The sequence below is a fragment of the Parasteatoda tepidariorum genome, chromosome X2 (genome assembly GCF_043381705.1).
Source record: "Parasteatoda tepidariorum isolate YZ-2023 chromosome X2, CAS_Ptep_4.0, whole genome shotgun sequence".
Lineage (NCBI taxonomy): Eukaryota > Metazoa > Arthropoda > Arachnida > Araneae > Theridiidae > Parasteatoda > Parasteatoda tepidariorum.
In genome coordinates this window covers 30022501-30044269 of record NC_092215.1, presented here as the reverse complement: position 1 = coordinate 30044269, position 21769 = coordinate 30022501, and the positions used below count along the sequence as shown (strand labels likewise).

General features: G+C 27.9%; 1 protein-coding gene across 6 annotated transcripts in view; it reads right to left on the bottom strand.

The window, feature by feature from the left end:
• LOC107440918 (uncharacterized) overlaps positions 1 to 21769 on the bottom strand; it is a 153114-nt gene that overhangs the window by 47306 nt on the left and 84039 nt on the right. For 2 of the 6 annotated variants that reach the window (XM_043041013.2, XM_043041014.2), the window contains exons 4-6: positions 20024 to 20089; positions 18753 to 18842; positions 3454 to 3570 (exon numbers count right to left, since the gene is read on the bottom strand). In XM_043041013.2, coding sequence (XP_042896947.1) covers positions 3454 to 3570; positions 18753 to 18842; positions 20024 to 20089 — 273 coding nt within the window. Of the gene's footprint in view, positions 1 to 1281; positions 1639 to 3453; positions 3571 to 3730; positions 3814 to 17613; positions 17753 to 18752; positions 18843 to 20023; positions 20090 to 21769 lie in introns of those variants that run through there. The other 4 variants (XM_043041016.2, XM_071188024.1, XM_043041017.2 and 1 more) reach the window with 3 other exon arrangements.

The window sequence follows — 21769 nt, the reverse complement described above, 5'->3', positions numbered from 1 at the left end:
TAAGTGTAAACAAATTTCCATTAACAGCATATTTTAAAATCAAGATTCTAAATTTAACCTAACTTTAAAAATTATTGTTATTGAACAATATGTAGCTAAAAAATTGTCGATACATGCACTAAATTTTTTTTAATAATAAAAGTTAAAACTGAAAATTTTAAATAAAGTTTTTATAGCGTCATTTATGATAACTAATAAAATATTTTTATTAGTTTAAAATGGTATTTAACATTTTGCCCAAGAAAATTTTTGAGAACTATGTTTTTGAAAGGAAATGATATATTAATTGCATAAGGTTTGAAAGCTAATATCAAGAAAAAATCGAACTTTACAGAGAAAATGATACTAAGTTTTCATAATATCTTTGCTTGCGATCTCCGAGATCTGTGTGCAGCGTGACGTCATGAGGAGGGAAATCGTAGCTTCAGCTCTAAGAGCGGAATGAACTAGCCCTTCTATTCTCTTTAGCCCTGGTTCAATGCACCAATACAATAAGAATATTACAAATGTGCAAACACACAATAAAAGCATAAATAAAAATTTTAAAAATATTTTCTTCAGTTCCCTGTACTCGGAAATTTAAAATAAATCAGTAATTTTTTCATAAGTTACTATTTATTGTATGTAATATAAAATTAACAATGTGAAAAATAAAAAACGTAACAAGTTAAATATCTTTTGACCTAGTAATAAAGTTTTTACGTACTAAAACGCAATATTTGTAGTTTAAGGTGTTCACTTAACCCCATATATTAAAAATGGCGCTTAAAAATGGAATTTGGTGGTAAGAATAGAAATGATGATTTTAAGTTTACATTTTTATGAGATAAACTCAAATCTGACCATCGACTCTGTAACAGCCTGTCCGCAATTAAAACTATATGACGTAATGATTGCATTGCAAAATATTGAGAGCAAAGAAAACAAGCACTCTAAAGTATTTGCAAGTAAAGCTAACTGACTAGGAAGCGATGTTTCCATTAATACTGCCGTCATTTATTAAAGTATGATTCATATAATGCAACTCCCATTTAAAATAATTTTAAAAAATATGTTGAAGTAAATGAAAAGATAATAAAAGAATAATACTTTTTTTCGAGCAAAATATACATAGTAGTAGATTAATAGCGCTAACATTTTATTTTAATTCAATTCTTTTATAGGATTCCGAATTACAATATACCGAATAATCACATCAGCCCAGTATTCCATATGTAATCTTAAAGATTACATTATTATATTATTTGATTAGTAGTTTGGTTGTAGAATAGTAGTTCTTACCTTGTATTTTAATTCAATTCTTTTATGAGATTCCAAATTACAAGTTACCAAATAATCATGGCAGCTCGGTATTCCATATATAATCTTGGAGACAGCATTATTGTATTATTTGAAGTCAGGATACCACATTTTATCACAAGCATAGTAGTAGTATTTGGTATTGAGATTCATTTTAAAATAGGCTAGTAAACTATCACTCATTCTTAAGCAAGAATATTTTCCTCCTCGCAATAAAACTTTTTAAACATTGCAATAAAACTTGTCAATCATAATATTTCACCACTTTATTTCTCATAATAATCACGACAACTGATTCATCTACAGCCAACTTCATGGCTCATGGCATTTCACAGTAGTAGATTAGTAGTTCCAACATTTTATTTTAATTTAATTCTTTTATGAGATTCAAAAATTTCTAGTAACATTCATTGAAAGCGTTCTTGGCGAAGTTTTCTTGGCAAGCTTCGATTCATTTTTTTTTTCTGTTTACCATCTCCTGCTATAAACTTCCTAATGGGACAGCTGAACTAATTAACGGCGTACAAAGCAAAACGGCAACATCAAATCATAAAAAAAGGATATCTGAGTGCGAGCTTTTATGGGGAATGACAATTCTTGTCTGAGTACAAAATAATGCAGAAGATTGTCTGTCTTGCTTTGTCAAATGATGTTTTTTCTTGCATCCCTTCAAAAAAATTTATCATTCTTTAAGCAATTCTCAAGAATGCTAAAGAAAAATATGAGCTAGTTTAGCTACCAAAATAGAGTTAAATACAACACAGCATTCTTTCGGCAGATGTCACTTTCCATTGCACTTTTGTTAAAGAATAATTTTATTAGTTTTTAAATTGAAAAGTTGCCATCTTTTAGAAGGTTTTTGAAGACAAATTAAACAAAATATGCACAGTGTGACAAGAAACCACTTGCAAATACAAAACAAAATTTCAATGGTTGTTAGAATGTAAAATCCAAACTTTAAAATTAACTTGGAAATATTAATAGCTATAGCGTATTTACTTGATTTCAAGGCTACCACTTTTAGCCTTGAAGCAGAGCTGTAAGCTCATGACAAGTGACGAAAAAAAAACTTTTGGCACATATACCACAAAATTTTAATGCTTGTAAAATTATCAAACCTAAACTTTGAAATCAACATGAAAATATATCATATTTACTTGTTTTCAATTTAATCATCTTTAGCTTTGAATGATAGTTTTGATTATTAATTTTGATTCGCCTTCAACGATTTTTATGATATAGAAGCCAAAATTTAAAATCAAACTGAAATCATTATTACCTATGAATATTTACTTATTTTCAAAGTCCCCTCTTTTAGGTTTGAAGCAGAGCTATAAGCTCATGACGAAAAAAAAATTTTTGACGCATATATCACTAAATTTTAAGGCTTGTTAAAATATCAAACACAAATTTTAAAATCAACATGAAGAGGTAGAATATAACTTGTTTTCAAAATTATCATCTTTAGCTTTGAAGCATAGCTAAAAGTTCATGACAAGTAACCAGAAAAAACTTTGGCGCATATAACACAAAGTTTTCAGGCTTGTTAAAATATAACATGGTAATCCTTTGGTAATAATTTTAGTAAAATATCAAAAACTATGATTTTATAATATATGACAAAATTTGGTAAATGTGGTAATTTTATCGTGATACTTTAGAGCATGGCATAAAAACCAATTATTCGGTTAAATTTAAGTTTCAGTTTTGTATTCTTTTTCTCAATATGTGGTAATAAGAACTATAATATTGAAAACCAGAATTTCCGTTAAACCGTTACCAAATGAATGGTTTAAATAACGTATATATTAATCAAATACATATTTTATTTACCAGAAATGTCATTACCATATTGTACGGTAATTCTATAAGAATTCTATACTAGAAGTATTCATTAAAAACTTTGAACCCACAGACCCGTATGCTTAAATTAATTTAATTAATGGCGTGTGTATGATAAAGAGTTTAAGAAATATGTAACACAGCCAAAGACAGTTTCAGACATTACAATTAGGCATACAAATAATTGTTTTTTAATAAAACTAGAAGCTTATCATTAACAGTTTATAATTTAAAAAAAGTAAGTAATCATATGAAAATATGATACTTAAAAAAATCTTAAAAAAATATTTAAAATGTGAAAGAAACACTTACATTTATGGTATTCTTGATTGCATATGTAAAAGGATAGGGGATGCTTCTTTCCCATCTTTTTTTATCCCAATTTTCAGTATTTACAGCTTTGTCAACATGGTTTTCATTCCCGCATACCTGCATTATAAAAACAGTAATTAATTAAAAAAACAGTAACATTACTAAAAAGAATCAGATAAAATACAAAATTCAGTAATTCAATATGCGAATAAATTTGAATCGAGTCATTTATACGACTATAAAAATTTAAAAAAAATAATTAAAAATATGCAATTACCTTTAATAAATATTAAGAGTTACGATGAATATATTAAAAACAATAAACCAACTTTTGAAATTTGTCAATGAATATTCACTATGTCTTTAATTACTTTTCACGCGAAAGTGTGAAACGCAACTCTTTACTAACACCCACACGTTCTATTTTAGGAAGAACAGACTTAATTTAACTATTAGAATCAATTGTCTGACCTCATATCTTACATGAATGCAAAAGTGGTTATCTTTCTTATGCGAATTTCACGCTTGTTATTTAATTTACTTTAACTACGCTTCATTTCAAATTTCGTACTCAATATTGAATCTTATTAAATATTTTATTATTAAATTAACGCATAAAATGCATTAATACATAAATATGTACTTTGTGTTATATTTATTCTTATGTTTTAGTCTGCAAATTAAATAATCGAAACATAATGCACAATTTTTATCTAATGATTTGAATTTAATGTACAGTATGGCAACCTGATGAGTTCAAAGACAACACAATAAATATGATTATTAAAATAATAAAGTTTCATTGTATCTGATATTTTATTTTATCTGGTATTTTATAGTAAGAAATATTGCACAAAAGTGTGCATTGCGCAAAAAAAGTACTTACTACCATGAATAACTTTTTATCTAATGATCAAAGATTTCGGTTCTAGGACTAAAGCTTAATGATTCGATGGCATGACCTCAAGTTGGCTAATTAATTAGTGCAGACTATATTTTAAGTTACGAAATAATAAAAACGTACTTGTTATGAATAAATATACTTGTTTCTCAGTGGATTCGGATTTTTAACCCGTAAAACAATACAGAGGCGGATATAGACATTTTTCCTGGGGGGGGGNTTTCCTGAGGGGGGGGGGTCATAGACTCAGATCCCCTCACACACAATAAATTTTTTTTATAAAAAAAAATTTTTGTTCAATATTTTCTTTGAAAAAAAACTGGGGTTTTTAATGCTAGTCTTCTCATTTATTTATTTCATAATGAACAATAGAACATTACATAAATAATTCAAGTATTAATAATTCAAGCATGGCGCCAGACTTTAGTTACGAATTTCGCAAGTTTCCCATCTTCACCTTTATACAATCTTTGGTTAAACCTGTTGAAGCGCACTTGGAGCGCTCGGCGCGCTTCAACATTATTAATGTTTACAATGAAACTATGACGAATTTCGTTTTAATCTTTTGGATTATGATTCTTGAAACAGTAAAGAACATAATTAGATGGAAAAAAATCGATTTTTCCGACCTACGTAGGTGTATATGCCCCCTTAAATAATTTTTAAAATATTTTATTTATTTTGTAAACTATTAAAAAATTATTATTTTTATTTTTTTTTCAATTTTGGGGGGGGGGGTCATGACCCCTATGACTCTCCGCTGGATCCGCCTTTGAAACTATAGGGTAGGTATTGGTGAACCAATGGCACGCGTGCCATAAATGGCACGCTACACAATATTCTGGGCACGCCACCGATCACAAATTTCACTATGAAGCATATTAACAATTAAAATAAAGTTCACAAAAAAAAATAAAAAAAACAATTAATAACCACAAAAAACGAGCTAACAATAAATAACGAGCAAAAAAAAAAATAATAATAGTCCTGCTTAAACTACCATCTTACAACCTAATATAAGCTAGTTAAAAAAACAATTAATAACCATACAAAACAAGCTAACAATAAATAAGGAGCAAAAAAAGAAAAAAATTAATGGTCCTGCTTAAACTAACATCTTACAACCTAATATAAGTTATTTGTCATCGAATCTGCAACAGCAGAAGTCACACTGATGTTACTTAAAGTTGAATTAAGCGTATAATTGAGACATTGCAAAATGTATTTTTTCTTCATAGTAAATAAAGAGTTTTGAGTCGATACTATTTAGTATTATTATTTACGCAATAATCACGAAGTCAAAACTATTTGTCGGCACGTCTATGACCTCATTAAAAAATGTTTTAGAAAAAATGGCACGTTGGTACATAAAGGTTCGTCACCCCTGCTATAGGGGATATCGGCAATCTAGGAAATATGGTACGAATAGTTTGGTCAGAAAAGCTGCCCATAGATTGAATCCCTTAATGTTAATTTTACTTTTTGAGTATTTCACCTCACCTCAAAGTTTTTAAGCGAATTAAAAAACATTTTCTCGGCAATCATAGAATTCGTTTCTCCAAGGATAATTACAAGCAAAAAATAACTTTCAGTAAATATTTATTATGTTTTTATTATTTCGGTCGAAAAATTTTGAATAAATAGACGAAATAATTTAAATAGACATAAAATTTTTAAATTTTAAGCTATACAATTTTTACGTTATTTTAAAGAATACAATTTTGCATTGTAAAGTAGAAAAGTAAAAAAATTTATTCAAGATCACTGCATGAAATTTGGTGTATAAATATTTCAATTTTTATTCATGAAACAGGACTTGTATGACCGAATGTGTAACGGTCAGAGAACTGGCCCTGCATCAGAAAGGTTTTGGGTTCGAATCTCGGGAAAGGCATGGGTGTTCTTTCATTATCTGTACTATTTGTCCTTACTGTGGAAGCAACGTTGGCCCACCTAATATGGTGACCCAGAAAGAGGGGCTAACATATTTGTCTCGAAAAAGTCTGAATTGACGAAATATTAATACAGCATTGGAAATAAAATAAAACAAATATTTTAATTAAATTACTTCATTCAAAAAAATTTTTATTCTGTTTCGCAATTATTCTAAAAGTCTTAATAAAAAATGAAAAATAAATCATAGTTATAGAAAAAATAATGGGAAAAATGTCGAATATGAAATTTATTATAAGCAATTAAAGAATTCATTTTTTAAAAATAAAATTATATTGAACATAGTATTCAGTTCATGAAATCAGTTTTCTAAATGTTTCGAATGATTCTGGTTTTTTAAATGTCCTGTAGGAGGTTTGTGATCTTTTTCTGTATATCTTTCACATGGTATAATACCTCATATAATTTCAAAAATATACGCTACTTTAAAAAAAAATCAAATGTCTTCCCCGAACTTCCTTAGCCGATAAATGATTTAAAAAAAAGGTGGGCGTTCCAATAAACTAAACGTGTAGGTTTTGCGTGAGTTTCAGCAACAATTTATAAGAATTTTTTAAAGACCTAACAGCAAAGAAAATAAAAGGGCCACAATTTTGTTGCCAAAAACTCAAAACAAAGGTATAATTTTAAACCACAAATATATACACTATTATACTGAGAAGAATTGACTGGACTTCAAGATTGAAAACATTTATAATATTAAAGGAAAGAAATTACTCTTATTTTTAAAACTCGCCAATTTAGCGAGATTTTTCTACATAGATGGAAATCACTATTTTTCGAAGCTTTGCGCCAAGGAAAATTGAAAAGCATAGTTTAAGTGTGTTACATCTGAAGCAATGTGATGATTTTAAACTATATATATAATCTTGCCATGAAGAATTATCTGGGCTTTAGAACAGATAAATAACTTGAATATTTTAAAAGTTATTAAACATTTTTTAAAATCGCCTATTTGGCGACATTTTTCCACCTAGATGAAAATTATCAAAATCACTGCCTTATTCTCCGTTTTTGCAAATTTTTATGAGCCCAGGTAATGCAGCAAAACGCATCATATGCAAAAACGCATCATTTCATATAGCGACGATTCTTTCGAAAAAAAAGCCTTAAAATTGATAAATAATTCTTTATTCTTGCATATTTTATGATAGCACTGGCAAGAGGTAGACTAAAATTAAGCTAACAGTTATGAATAACTGTTATAAACTCATACTAGTAATAAAAAAATTGCAAATTACTTCCTAATAAACATAATTTCCTTTGACAAACGAGCCTTCAAAGAACACCCTTAAATGAATTACTCAAAATAGCTGTGCGGTTATTTGTTGACCACATTTTTTGGCAATTTCTCCTAGACTCATATAAAAACGTCCAATTTTCTTAGACAATTCGGGTCACCGAAGAACTTTTGCAATCACTTGATGTAAAGACACACACTCATAAAACTGTAATTAAATAAAACTAAAAAAACCAATACTTCATAAAACCATCTTTTACATTTTTGGCTTAAACTAATTTTCATATCTCCTTCCATCAGCTTCGAGATGGTTCTCTTTAGAAAGAAAAGATAACGAACGTTAATTCTTTTCAATTCAATTTGATGTATGTCCTAGGTTGTAAGGTACAGCTACAATTATTTTAAGAAGATCATCATTCAAATGAAGGTTACGAACTTGGCTAATTTCCTTCAACTGTAATGATTCTACTTTATTCTTCTCTACTTTACCACTTTTTCTCAAGTCTGAAGCAATTCTTTGTTTTAAACTGTCTTCATGTGATATTAAATTGTAGAAAAACTTTATATTTATAATTTTATAAGAAACGGATAAGGATATCTTTTAGATTGTTCATAACATGGCTGTGATTTATTACACAAATTTTATCCTGATATATCTATTTTATTTGCTAACATTAACACTTACATTGTTAAAATCATCATTTTGAAATTACGGTAAAATAACCGACAGTAGTCTGTCCATATAATTAACCATAGTGTTTAAGTTTAGGAACATTTCCTTACCATTACGGTATTGAAACCGTTTACTGCTGGCGCAGTTAAAAATACGTTAGTAAATAATACAAAACTACATGGTTTTGTAACCATTTACAACTAACATAGTTTCTAAACTATAAAATTAAAACTTAAACGGACATAAGAGCTCTGTGGGTGCTGCATCTTTATGCAAAAATGATAGTTTCGTATTCTTATAGTCTAGTGTCACCAATTGAAGAGTGCAGGACGCAAAAAATTTTCATGAAATGAAGGAATTGAAGAGAAGTTGTGTTATCAACAACGGGATGCGAACCCCCGTTCAGCCGGGCATGAGGTTGACGGAATAGCCCTCGCAACTTCAGTTTCTACCCAACTGCACGGAACAAAATGGTTTCCAAGGAGGGCCTAGTTGGCACGTATTGAATTCTAGTTGCTAAACCCTATCTGATAAGAACGATCAATAAACGTTTCTTCTCAAAATTAACAGTTTAAATATCGTGCTTTTATGGTTATTTCACTGTTTTGAGTTGAATATGGTAAAATGGCAATTAAATAAATTGCTATTTAACCATTTTTACAGAGAAATTTCTCACAGAGTAGTAATTAAATACACAAGGAGAAAAAATTCTGGTAAAATTACCTTACGGTAGGGTAATGATATTCATATGTGCGTAGGTATGATTTTTATTTATCATAATTATCATGTATGGCATTTATTTATCATAATTATGGATAATAAAGCCAAAAATATACCGTATTTAAACAATGCATTTGTTAATTTTTCTTTTTATATGGCAATGGTTTATCAAAAATTCTGGTTTTCAAGATAATAGTTTTTATTACCACACATTTAGTAAAAAAATGCAGAACTGAAAAGTAAATTAAATGCCATACTCTAAAGCAGTGGCTCCCAAAGATGTCAATGATTCAATTAAATTTACATCAATTTAATAACCAATTATTTATTTAATATTTCCGTTTTTTTTTTTTATGAAAACTCAAAACCATGTTTTTTTCTAATAACAATGCAATGAATGAATAATTAAAAGGTTATGCATTGATGAAAAATTGCATTGGTATATCGCATCGAATAAAAATAACTAAATTCAACGTTGAATAAATATTTTTCTCTATATTTTACCATCCTCATCTCCTGTTTCCATCCTTTTCCGTTTATATTTTAACGGAAACCATATTTCATCTCATTTTCCGCTTATGCATACACAAAAATCAAATGAAGAACTAGACTACTAGATGGCGCTCTAGACGTGTGAACTCAACTGTCTGGCATAAAACCTAATTTTAAGATTAATATTGATAAAATGATATGAATTTTTATTCTTCATTCAAAATAATAAATAAATTTAGAACATAACATATATTCAAAAAAATTAATGGTCTTTCGTTTTTAACATGTTCACCATGCCATTGAAATTAGCTTTTTATGTCTGGGGATCCAATCAAGGGAAACAAATCAAGAAAAACCACAGTGGCCGAGAGGGGCAAATCAGGGTAAAATGCAGCGGGTGGGTAGCACGTGGAATGGTTTGTTTTTCATCCTTTTTTCTGTCTCGATGTACTATGTTTTTTCTAGTTTTGTTTTTCACTTTTATTTTTCCATTTTGTTGGCAATTTAACGTTTTTATTTCAAGTCTTGAAAATGGGTGCCTATTTTTGAAGCGCTTAAAACATGTCAAAAAAATTTTTTTTTTACTTAGATATTTTTGAAACGTAAGAAGTTTTTGATCAGGTAATATGTTATCGCTTCAGTTTCTTTAAATTAATTATTTATTATTAAAAATTAATTATTAAATTTATTATTATTGATTATTAAATTTTAATTTAAATAATTTTTAATTAATTATTATTAATTAATTATTATTAATTAATTGTTATTAATTAATTATTATTAATTAATTACTATTAATTATTTATTATTAAATATTAATTTAAATAATTTTTTTATTAATTACTAATTTAAATTTATTATTATTAAATTTAATTATTAAAAAATTGCTGTCATGTTTGTATTATTTTTCTCCTCGGAATAATGATAGCAAATTTCGTATCAATATACTTTTTATCGCTTTCTTATTTCCATTTTATTTCATTATCCTTTTTTATTCACAGTCGAGTAACATTACGGAAAAAGAAAACAAAAATTAAATTTCCATAGAAAAATCTTTTCCTTTATGTAAGCGTTATTCATTGCATATCAACCTACTTATCTATTTTACCGAAATAGTTCAGATGCACGCAACCGAAAAAAAAATAGTTTCTACGATTCGATTTCCAGAAAGTGATAGTGATCATCAGCCTAATTTTATTATTTCTTTTTAAGATAAACTATAATGTCTTGTATAGTATATCAATTTTCTGTTTGAAGTCCTATCTATTTGACCTCTTCGGGTGAGGTTGAATTTTTTTTTATGTAAATACTTTTTTTCAGTGTTTTGTAAAAACTTCCTCGATAAAAACATTCTTTTTTAAGTATAATCTTTTGCTATCCGTTTCGTAAAATTATTTTTATAAGCGAAATAGTTCTTCATTTTAATTAACTCTGTATTTAAATAATGATTAAAAACAAATATTGAGAGTTGTTATATTTATTACCTGCAAAAACGCAGGGAGAAAAAAAAAGCATGATCAAAACTAATAGAATATGGTAAAATTTACTAAGTTTCTGGCTATATGGGAACACCAAAAAACTCGGATATTTTAACGACGCACCTTGGTAATGATTTTGGTAAAATTAACAATAAAATATTGTTTTATAAAATGTGCTCAAATTTAGTAATTTTATCATGATACCTTAGATCATAGCATGGAATCCACTTATTCGTTTAAATTTACTTTTCAGTTTTGTACTTTTCTCTAATTGTTTAAAATAAGAACTATAATTTTAAAAACCGGAATTCTCGGTAAATTTTTACTATATGAACGTTAAAATTGCTAAATTAATGGTTTAAATGCCGTATATTTTGGTTTATTGCTAGAATTATGTTGTTTTTTTTACCAGGAATGCCATTGCCATAATGAGCGGTAATTTTACCAGATTTTTTTTACGGCTCACGTTTCTTTTTAGATGTGTTAGTTGAGTAGCTAAAATTTTTGTTTTAGGTCAATTTTTAAAATGGATATCATTAAAGAGTTATATTCGTCATACAATTTAAGTAAGTTAATATAATGTAATGTATTAACTTTATGTAATATATTTTAAATCTTATAGTTAAAAAAGTATTTGGTTATTGTTAAATTAATTACAATATTTAATAAATAATATTTTTTTAAATTTTAGCTCGTGTTACCACACATATAGTAAAAATACATAACTAAAAAGTAAATTTAACCGAATAATGAATTTTCATGCCATCTAAAGTATCAGTATGGTACACTTAGAATATGGCATACATTTAGTTATCAGTTTTGCATTTCTTACTAAGTGTGTGATAACAAGAACTATAATTTTCAAAACCAGTATTTCTGGTAAACCATTACCATATGAACGGAAAAATTATCAAATTAATCGTATAAATAACCTATATTTCGGTTCTCATTACCAAAATTAAAATTATACTGCACGGTAATTCTACCAGAGTTTTTTTCTCCGGGTATACTAAACCAAAAATCAATTAACAAAAACAAAGAAAAAACTTTGAATCTGATTTTGCAAAAGAATAAAACTGATAGAGTTTTATTCCTAAAACATTTTGAAGAGTAAAAAATTATATGCAAGATAAAAATTTAAAAAGACTTCTAAAGGAATAACTTTTAATGCTTTATTATTTAGGGTTGATTACTTGGTTTACTTCCAACTCAAAAATTAAACTTCAAGGTTCATTCAACACTGATAACTCCATCATAATTTGAGTTTCTGCCAAATAACAAGGTCAACATTTCAGAATTCAAGCCTTATATTAGATTCATTATTTACCAAGAATAATATTTCTAATAAAATCGAAGATATTTTTAACATTTTGTTTCTATGAATAGTAAATAATTAATAACAAAATGTTTCCAAATGATAGGTGAAAACAACGCAAGATGTACTTTTTTCAGTATTCTTTATTAATAATCCTGGGGATAAAAAAATTTTGTTTTGTTCTCTGTTGTAGGAGATTTTTAACAGATCTTAGATACTTTCGTATCGCTGATTTCAAATCTGTAATCAGTTTCTCTCCCCTAGCTGGAGTTTTTTTAAAGGACACTTATCGCCTACTTTTTGTTGAAAAGTACAAGTTTAAAAAACGTTATATATAACAGCGTTTAAAAATTATATAAGGGAACAAAAATATTTATTTATCTTTTTTTTTTAAATTACCAATAAATAAAGGTTTACTGATCTATACATGATTGGCTCTGTTTTTATTTTAAGCATTTCTAATGTTCGGTAAAATCTATGAAATTTTCGAAAACAATATTCTTTAGTCATACTTAGCATATAGCTGGTATAGACAGAGGCCATATCAGACATGAGCCAATTGCAAAAGCAGAAAAATATTCAATTGAATCTAAATTTAATAATTTGTTTATTTAAATATATTAATGAAGTTGCCTAAGTGTCTGATACTACAATAAATAAAAAAATTTCAAAAAAAAAATAAATAAAAAGTAAGTCAAAATAAAATTTTAAAAATTTTTTTTAGAAAATTCCAATACATGAATACCAATTACATTTTATATGGATAGACGCATTTCTTTAAATGAGACTAAAATATATTGAGTGTTTATGCTTTTATTATGACAACATAATATGCTGCTTTATTTTCATTGATCTCTAATATCTAATTTCATAGCAGTCGTTGCACAGCCGATCAGATTTTGGGTTTACAATTACTCCGTAGCTCCCTTCAACTTCGTAACCTTGCAAATTTGAACCCAATCCAGAAAACAAATGAACATCTGGTTCAAGTATTGGGAGAAATTCACCTTTGTGAATGACTTTTATTTTATTACCCTCATTTGCGTTACATGGTCTAGAAAACCACGGAAACCTTCCACGGTTACCCTGACGGCAGGGAGATTCTAACCCATGATCCATCTACCACTGAGGATATTTTACGTCAACACTGTGGTCGGTGCGAGTAGGGTGCGGGATTCGCATAGGGGACTCGAATCCTGTTCACCTCATTAGTAGGCGAAACGCTCTATCCCCTGAGCCACCACGGTTCGATGGTTAATATCGACAAACTGATGATATAAAGAGCTGAAGGGACAAAAACTGAAATATATTGTATACGAGCCGTGATGGCTCAGGGGATATAGCGTTCGCCTTCCAATGAGGCGATCCGGGTTCGAATCTCAGTCGATACGAATTCCGCCTCCGGCTTGCACCGACCACAGTGCTGACGTGAAATATCCTCAGTGGTAGACGGATCATGGGTTAGAGTCCCCTTCCCGTCAGACTAACCATCGGAGGCTCTCGTGGTCTTCCTCTCCATGTAACGCAAATGCGGGCTATTTCCATCGAAAAGTGTTCCCCGAAAGNCGATACGAATTCCGCCTCCGGCTTGCACCGACCACAGTGCTGACGTTAAATATTCTCAGTGGTAGACGGATCATGGGTTAGAGTCCCCTTGTCGTCAGACTAACCATCGGAGGTTCTCGTGGTTTTCCTCTCCATGTAACGCAAAATGCGGGTTATTTCCATCAAGAAGACATCCACGAAGGCAAATTTCTCCCAATACTTGATCCAGGAGTTCCCTTGTCTTCTGGATTGGGTTCAAAATTACAGAGCTGCGGAGTTGAACATTAGTAGTCGTAAACCCATAAAATTGGGTCAATTGTTCAACGACGGTTTTAAAATAAAATAAAATATATTGTATACAGAGTCGCGATTACTCGGGAGATAGAGCGTTCGTCCTCCAAAGAGGTAAACCGGGTTCGAATCCCAGCGATGGCTGGTCGATGCGAATTCTGTATCCGGCTCTCACCGACCACAGTGCTGATGTGAAATATCCTCAGTGGTAGACTGATCATGGGTTAGAGTACCCTTGCGTCAGACTAACCATGGCAGTTTCTCGTGGTCTTTCTCTCCACGTAAAGCAAATGCTGGTTAGTTCCATTAAAAAGTCCTCCTCGAAGGCAAATTTTTCCCAATACTTGATCCAGGAGTTCTCTTGTGTTCTGGATTGGGTTTAAAATTACAAAACAACGGAGTTTACTATTAATAGTCGTAAACCTAAAATTGGGTCTGCTGTTCACGACGGTCATAAGAAAATTTCAAAAAAAATATATTGTATACAAATTGTGTTATTAATGAATTCTGAGTTGTGTCTTCACATTTATATACACTAACTACACATGACAAAAAAAAATAATGTTATTCGTAGAACTATAATAAACATAAACTTTTTCGAAATGCGCCTGAATTATTCAGTGCCTTTGGCATTTCTCAAGTCAAAAATTTACCCCTTTTAAATATGTTGAAAAATTTAGAACAGTAGAAGTTCATTAATACAATGTGAAAGATGTATGACCAAAAGTAGCATAATATGGTAAAATTTACTGTGCTTTTGGCTCTATGGGAACATCGGAAATCTTTACGGAAATTTTTACCGAAGTACTATGATAAAGATTTTACAATGATACCTTAGATCAGTTGCATAAAAACCATTTATTCAGTTAAAGTTACGTTTCAATTTTGTATTTTTTACTAAATGTATTGTAATAAGACAAATAATTTTGAAAATCCGAATTTCCATTAAATCGTTACCACATGATTGGAAAAATTACCAAACGAATGACCGCATATTTGGTTTTTAAACAGAATAATGCCTTTTAACCAAAGATATCATTATCATACAGTGCGGTAATTCTCTATGTAAGTTTAACCTCTCGAACTATTAAAATTGAATCCCAAACCATTAAAATTAAAATCTATTGGTTTAATTAACTAATTTAATGATTTAAGTCATCTATAAACAGTTAAATAAAATCATTAATCTCACACATATGGGATAATCCGATCTGTAGATCAAAAGTTATTAGAGCGTTTTGATTTTATTTTTAGCATATTAAGACAATTTGAGATAAGAAGAAGTTCTAAAATTTACTTGCCCACAGAGTATTCATAATCTACAATCGCCATAAACATAATATTCCCAAACGAATGAAATAAAATTGGTATATTAACTAATAATCGATTTCAGAATGTATGATTTCTAATTAGATTAGAATATATCATTTCTAATCAATATTTTTTCATACAGTGTACATATTACAAATGTATACATAAATGGCTATTCATACTGTGTATATATTGCATTTAAAACAATTCAGCATTAATGGTTTCATATGAATATATTTCAAATTATTTTACTCTTAGAATATTTTAACGCAGAATATAACAAATATTTTTAGGCTTACCTATGTTAAACTTACTTATTTAAGCATCGACTACATGGGGAAAGGGAAATACTGCTCATAATAAAGTTGAGTACATAAGCAATGATATTAATTAAAATTAAAATGCTAAATTGACTCACCCAGAATAACAACTATCCTGTGCATATAAAGAGTTTTGACTCGTTCATAAACTTTTATTACTTACCGGAAAATGTGCGCAAGAGTTCCTAGGTCTTATTTAATAAGTATTATATGAATTATTTGATTAAATTACTAGATGAGGAAAGTATAGACAAAAAAAGTATAGACAATTTCGGCAATTATGACTAAACACAATGTAATTTGAGTGATATTAATTAGAATAAAACTCAAACGAAAAAATTCTCAGAATATCTATGATAATGAAAATAATCTATGTATATCTATGATACACAGAATATCTATGATAATAACAATGATAACCTATGTATATCTATGATACACAGAATATCTATGATAATAACAATGATAATCTATGTATATTTATAATACACAGAATATCTATGATAATAACAATGATAATCTATGTATTTTTATGATACACAGAATATCTATGACAATAATATCTATGATAAGAATATCTACGATAATAATAATATCTATGATCACAATATAGTTATTTTGATAATTGCTCTTTTAAATTTTTTAACATAGAGTTTAACATTTTCAAATTTTTTAACATAGAGAGAGAGACATTTTTGACCATACTAACAAAATACTTAAACTGTGTAAATACTTAACTCCAAAATGAATCTAAACAAAGGTCCAAGAAAGAGATATCATTATTTGCTGAAAGTTTTTATAAAAAAATAAATTTTAACAGAAACAACTAGTTACTAATTGTTATAACATTATTGTTATTAGGTATTTATCATAATTTTAAAATACTCGCTTATAACAGGTACAAAATATAAACATTAGAAACTATATCTAAAAAGGACCTAAAGGAACATTTTAATTTATAGTTAAGTTATTATTAATCTTTATTCACTTATTCACTTATATTATTAAATTTTTTATAAAAATTAAATTTAATTAATTAATTTAGGCTAATGAAAATATTCAATTAATTTTAGACTTGATTACAAATAATTTGATTGCCTTTTAAATAAATTTAACTATTAGTATATTATATTTTATTAATTGATAATTGATTGAATTCAACTAGTTATTTTTAGTTGAATTAGCTGAATTTTTAACTATGCAAAAAAAAAACTCATACTAAAAATGATTTTAATAAACACCATTGATGTGTGGATTAATCACAGTATGATATCTGCGCGATAAAAAATATGACACACAAAAATTCAGTAACATTTTACAGAAAGCACTAGATGTCATTGTTAATAAATTAAATTTTGATAGCAATAAAATCAAATTAACTTGTATTATTCGGACTTAATATTAACTAAAACTAATAAAAACACTAAAATAATAACTACTAACTGAACATGTTATAAAATACAAGTTGGTGCAATTAATAATAAAAACTATTTCTCATTATTTATTATAATTAATAAAGTACAATCGGTATGAAGTTCTATAAAAATTCAATAACATTTTACTGAAAGCACTAGATGTCATTGTTAATAAATAAAATTTTAATTTTAATAGCAATAAGATCAGATTAACTTGTATTATTCGGACCTAATATTAACTAAAACTAATAAAAACACTAAAATAATAACTACTAACTGAATATGTAATAAAATACAAGTTGGTGTTTAATAATAAAAACTATTACTCATTATTTATTATAATTAATATAGTACAATCGGTATGAAGTAAACTTATATTTGTTTACATGAATGTCTAGACATTATTACAAAAACAACAGCAAAAAAAACTTTATATTTTGATAGGGTAACCAAAAATAGGTATAACAAATATACTACCAAGAAGCATAAACAAAATAAACCCTTACTTCAGTTGTAAATGTTCATAGTAATCTTGTTTTGCAACGATGAGAACAAAATGAAAGTTTTGCGGTTCTAACTGTGGGGAAAGGTTGCTGAGGAAAAAAGACACAGCCTCATATCTTTCAAACTATTTTTAAAGTCGACGGCAAGATAACGTGTAAATATAGTAGTTTAGGTAGATTCTCTGCCAACCACCCTCCCCACACAGAATGATTTTAATTCGCTTGAATACAGAAGAAAAAAAAAGATTTCAAATAGAACCTTGATTCACATTTTTGATAAGACATACTAAATGGATTTATTTTTTTGCTGGTTTGTTTTCGGTATGAAGAAAGCATTTGACACAAAACTTTATTGTACTTCCTTCAACTTTAATTAATTAATTATGTTTTAATAAATTTAACGAAATATAATACAAAAATTATTACTTTCGCTAAAAACAAACCGACAAAAATAAGCTTTTGAAAGCAAAAATTATAAGTAGTTTTCGAAAACGATTAAAATAAGTTTTTGAATACGATAACGCAAACGATCATAGTTATATCGCAAACGATAATAGTTAGATTATGCAAACGATATAACTAATTTTTAATAATTTTGATAAATAACAAGAATATTATTCTTCCCATAATGAATGTCATGTAAATGTTACTAGGAAAAGCCAAAATCCTTAGAATGAGGACAATGTTAACATTCACATATTAACTGTTATAAGTTCGAAATATTTTACAAATGTTGGCATTCACATGCACTGATAAACGTCTATTTTTAATTGTATATTTATTTAAATACTTGTCTATTTTTTAAATAATTATCACTAATAATTGTCTATTTTTTAAGTAATTGGTTCACTAAAAAATCACCAGAGTTAGATCGATAAAGAAAACTATGAACTACTTTTTTTTACAAAAAAAAAATAAATAACTACAGAAAGCAATAAGCAGTTTTTATAACAATAGATTAATCTAAAAATCTCTAAATATGTGTTTTGAACAATAAATCGAATTAAAAACTAAATCCTCAAAACAATAGCTAATTATAAAGTTAAAGTTCATATTTCTAAATGGAATGCTAAAAGACCTGATGCATTGATTTCAAAAGCAACTTTCAATGAGAAATATTTCTCAACATTTTTATAATTTACCTTAGCCTGATTCTCTAATTCTAGAAAACAAAACTCAAGTAATTCGAATCTTTCGTTTGTTTCTTCTAATTGTCTTTGTAGATGATGTGCCTGGAAAATAAAAAAGAGACAATGCCATTTGAATTTTATAAATAAAATTGCTATATAATTAATATTTTCTATAATTGAATTCTTGGCACATTCTCGTCTAACTATAATTTATTCTGTTTTAAAAAAGAGTTATATTTATTTTATAATGAAAAAATATTTGCATATAAAATTAGGAAGACAATGATTACTATTTTTGTTGTAAAGTAAGTGAATGAATATTTTTTATCAAAATGAAATTAAAAGTGCTTCGTATATATATTTTATTTTATTCCAGTTTAAATACAACCTATGTAGTTTAGTACTTTTTTAAAAATATTCCAACATGCAGTGTTTGACCATATTATTAGAAGCACTATAAGATTCTATGTAAAATTATAATTACCAGGTGATACTATACAGCTGTATTGTTTTTACACGGGTGAAACCGGTTTGCATTTGTGTTCGTTCTTGTATCAATTGGTTAACATTGTAATGCAATACGGTAAAAATAAATACAAATAGGAAGTATATAAGTGTATAAAAAATTTCTTGAATAAAAACACATTACATGAATGTTTAAATATAAAAGTATTGCATATAAACTCGTGCAAATCATGAAATTATTAAAAAAACTACAGTGCGTCTAATAATTTGATCTAATTATCATAATATACTAATCTAATGCCTGCTATAATAAATATTCCATATTTATAAAATATATCGTCTAAATTATATTATATATCGTCTAATTTAACCAATTGATACACTAACCTAAATAAGTACAAACCGGTTTCAATCACATAAAAACAATAAAGCAGAATAGTATCACCTGATAATTAAGATTTTACATAGAATCATAATGTTTTAAGAAATGTCTTCCCTCAGTTTCCAAAATTTTAAAAATAAATCAAAATCTTCAAAAATCCTGATAACAATGTACCAAGCATTTTGTTTAATTTACATTTTAAAACACAAATTGTTGCAAATTAATTTTCCAGTTAATTCTTTCAGTAAAAAATTATCAGCATATGTTACGCTTATATCAAATTTCAATTTTTTGCATCTAAACAATTAATTTCACAGTTACTAAAACGCTATTTATTGTAAAAATGTCATGCTATTGCACTAAAATTTTTATTTTGCCCCACAATTCACTTATACTTATAGGAAAATACATTATAAGTTCTAATTACAATACTTACTTTTGTTTTATAATGACTAACAAGTGCTTCCAATTTATTTTTTTCTTGAATCCATTTTAAAACATCCTGAAATTAGAGTAAAAATTTGTTGAATTATAACAAATTTCTAAAACAGCTCCTTGTCAAACAAAGAATTACATAGTTCTAAATGAATTTGCTTTTTTTCTCTACGTGACATTTAAGATTTCAAATGTATGACAAAAATGAATCATTTTTGTTGCGCAGTTTTGTTCCGTTTTTTGACTTCAAAAAAATAATAAAATTAGTGTTACAAAATATGTGATTTTGAAATTACAGAATACAGTGAAAGTTTGTAATTACAAAATAAATTTCATTGTACGCATGTATTACATTTTGCACTGACATTATACATTTGTATGTAAATGTAACGTAACAATAGTTCCTACAAACAAATTATGATAATAGATCAATATAATGATAATAGTAATTGCATCAGATACGTAACTTAATTTTTCAAATAAGTACTTATTGTTTGTATTATATTTATTTGTTATACACGGAGAAAAAAGTATGGTCAAAATTACCAGAATATGGTAAAATGTACAATGTTTCTGACTCTATAGGAACACAAAACCTGAAGTATTTTTTACCAAAGCTCTTTGGTATTACCAATAGTCATTGACCATTGGAAAAATTAACTATTAAATATGATTTTATTACCATGTTGTTTGGTAATAAATGTGGTAAAATTAATGATTTTAATAAAAAAAGTGGTAATTTAACAGTACTAGAATAATTTGAGCTGGCACGCAAATGTTTAGTTTGCTAACCTTTTTTTATTAAGTTAACACTTGTTAACTTTGTTTTTCGTTCATTATTTTATTTCTATGTAAGTTATAAGCTGACATTTACTAACCTTTAAGACTATAAAATATATGTATTTGTAAATATACAAATTCCTGGAATAGGCTTAACTAAATCAGTAGCTTAACTGTTACGCTGTCCCAACATCCTAAAATAAAGCGTAGAGGTAGCGAGTTCGATTACCTCCTCTCGACCTTGAAGTACATATATGTATTTATATTTATTTATTTATTTATGTTCATTTATATATATTTATTTACTTACACTTATTTATATATATATTTCTTCATTCATGTTTATTTATATTTATTTTTTTATTGTTACATATACATATGCAAGCTTGCATGTTCATTAAAAAATTTAGCCTATAAGCCCTTTTATAGTCTAATATCGATGCCACAAAAAAGAGAACAACTCAAACATATATCCAGGGACACCGTGGGGCGTCACGGACGGCGGTGATAGCGGATTGCGCTAATAATTTTCTAAAACATGGTGGACTGCGCTGCTAACATCTTATCCCCTTTGATAAAGGCTAAAGTTCTGGACTAAAAGCAACCCTTGTGCCCATCCCTCCTACTTCAATCATGCAGTAAAACATTTCCTGATAAAATCGTGGTAATTTAATCGCAGTCTGCCGAATAATGTTCGCCAGGAGCAAGTGTGCCGTTTTAAAATACAAACTATATTTAAACTACGAAGAAGATTTTCTTCTTTTAATGTTAAGGTGACAAGAGACGTTGAAAGTCTTGAAAATCGGTCTAAATTTTGATATGACCGATGTTATTTTTTCAAGAATAGAGGTTAAAAAGTTTAAAAAATGTATTCGATGCCCCCTTGTCGACTTAAGTTGTTAAAGAAGCAAAAGTTGGTTCTCAGTGCAATATTTGCTGCTCTGCTACAGACGCGAAATACCAAATT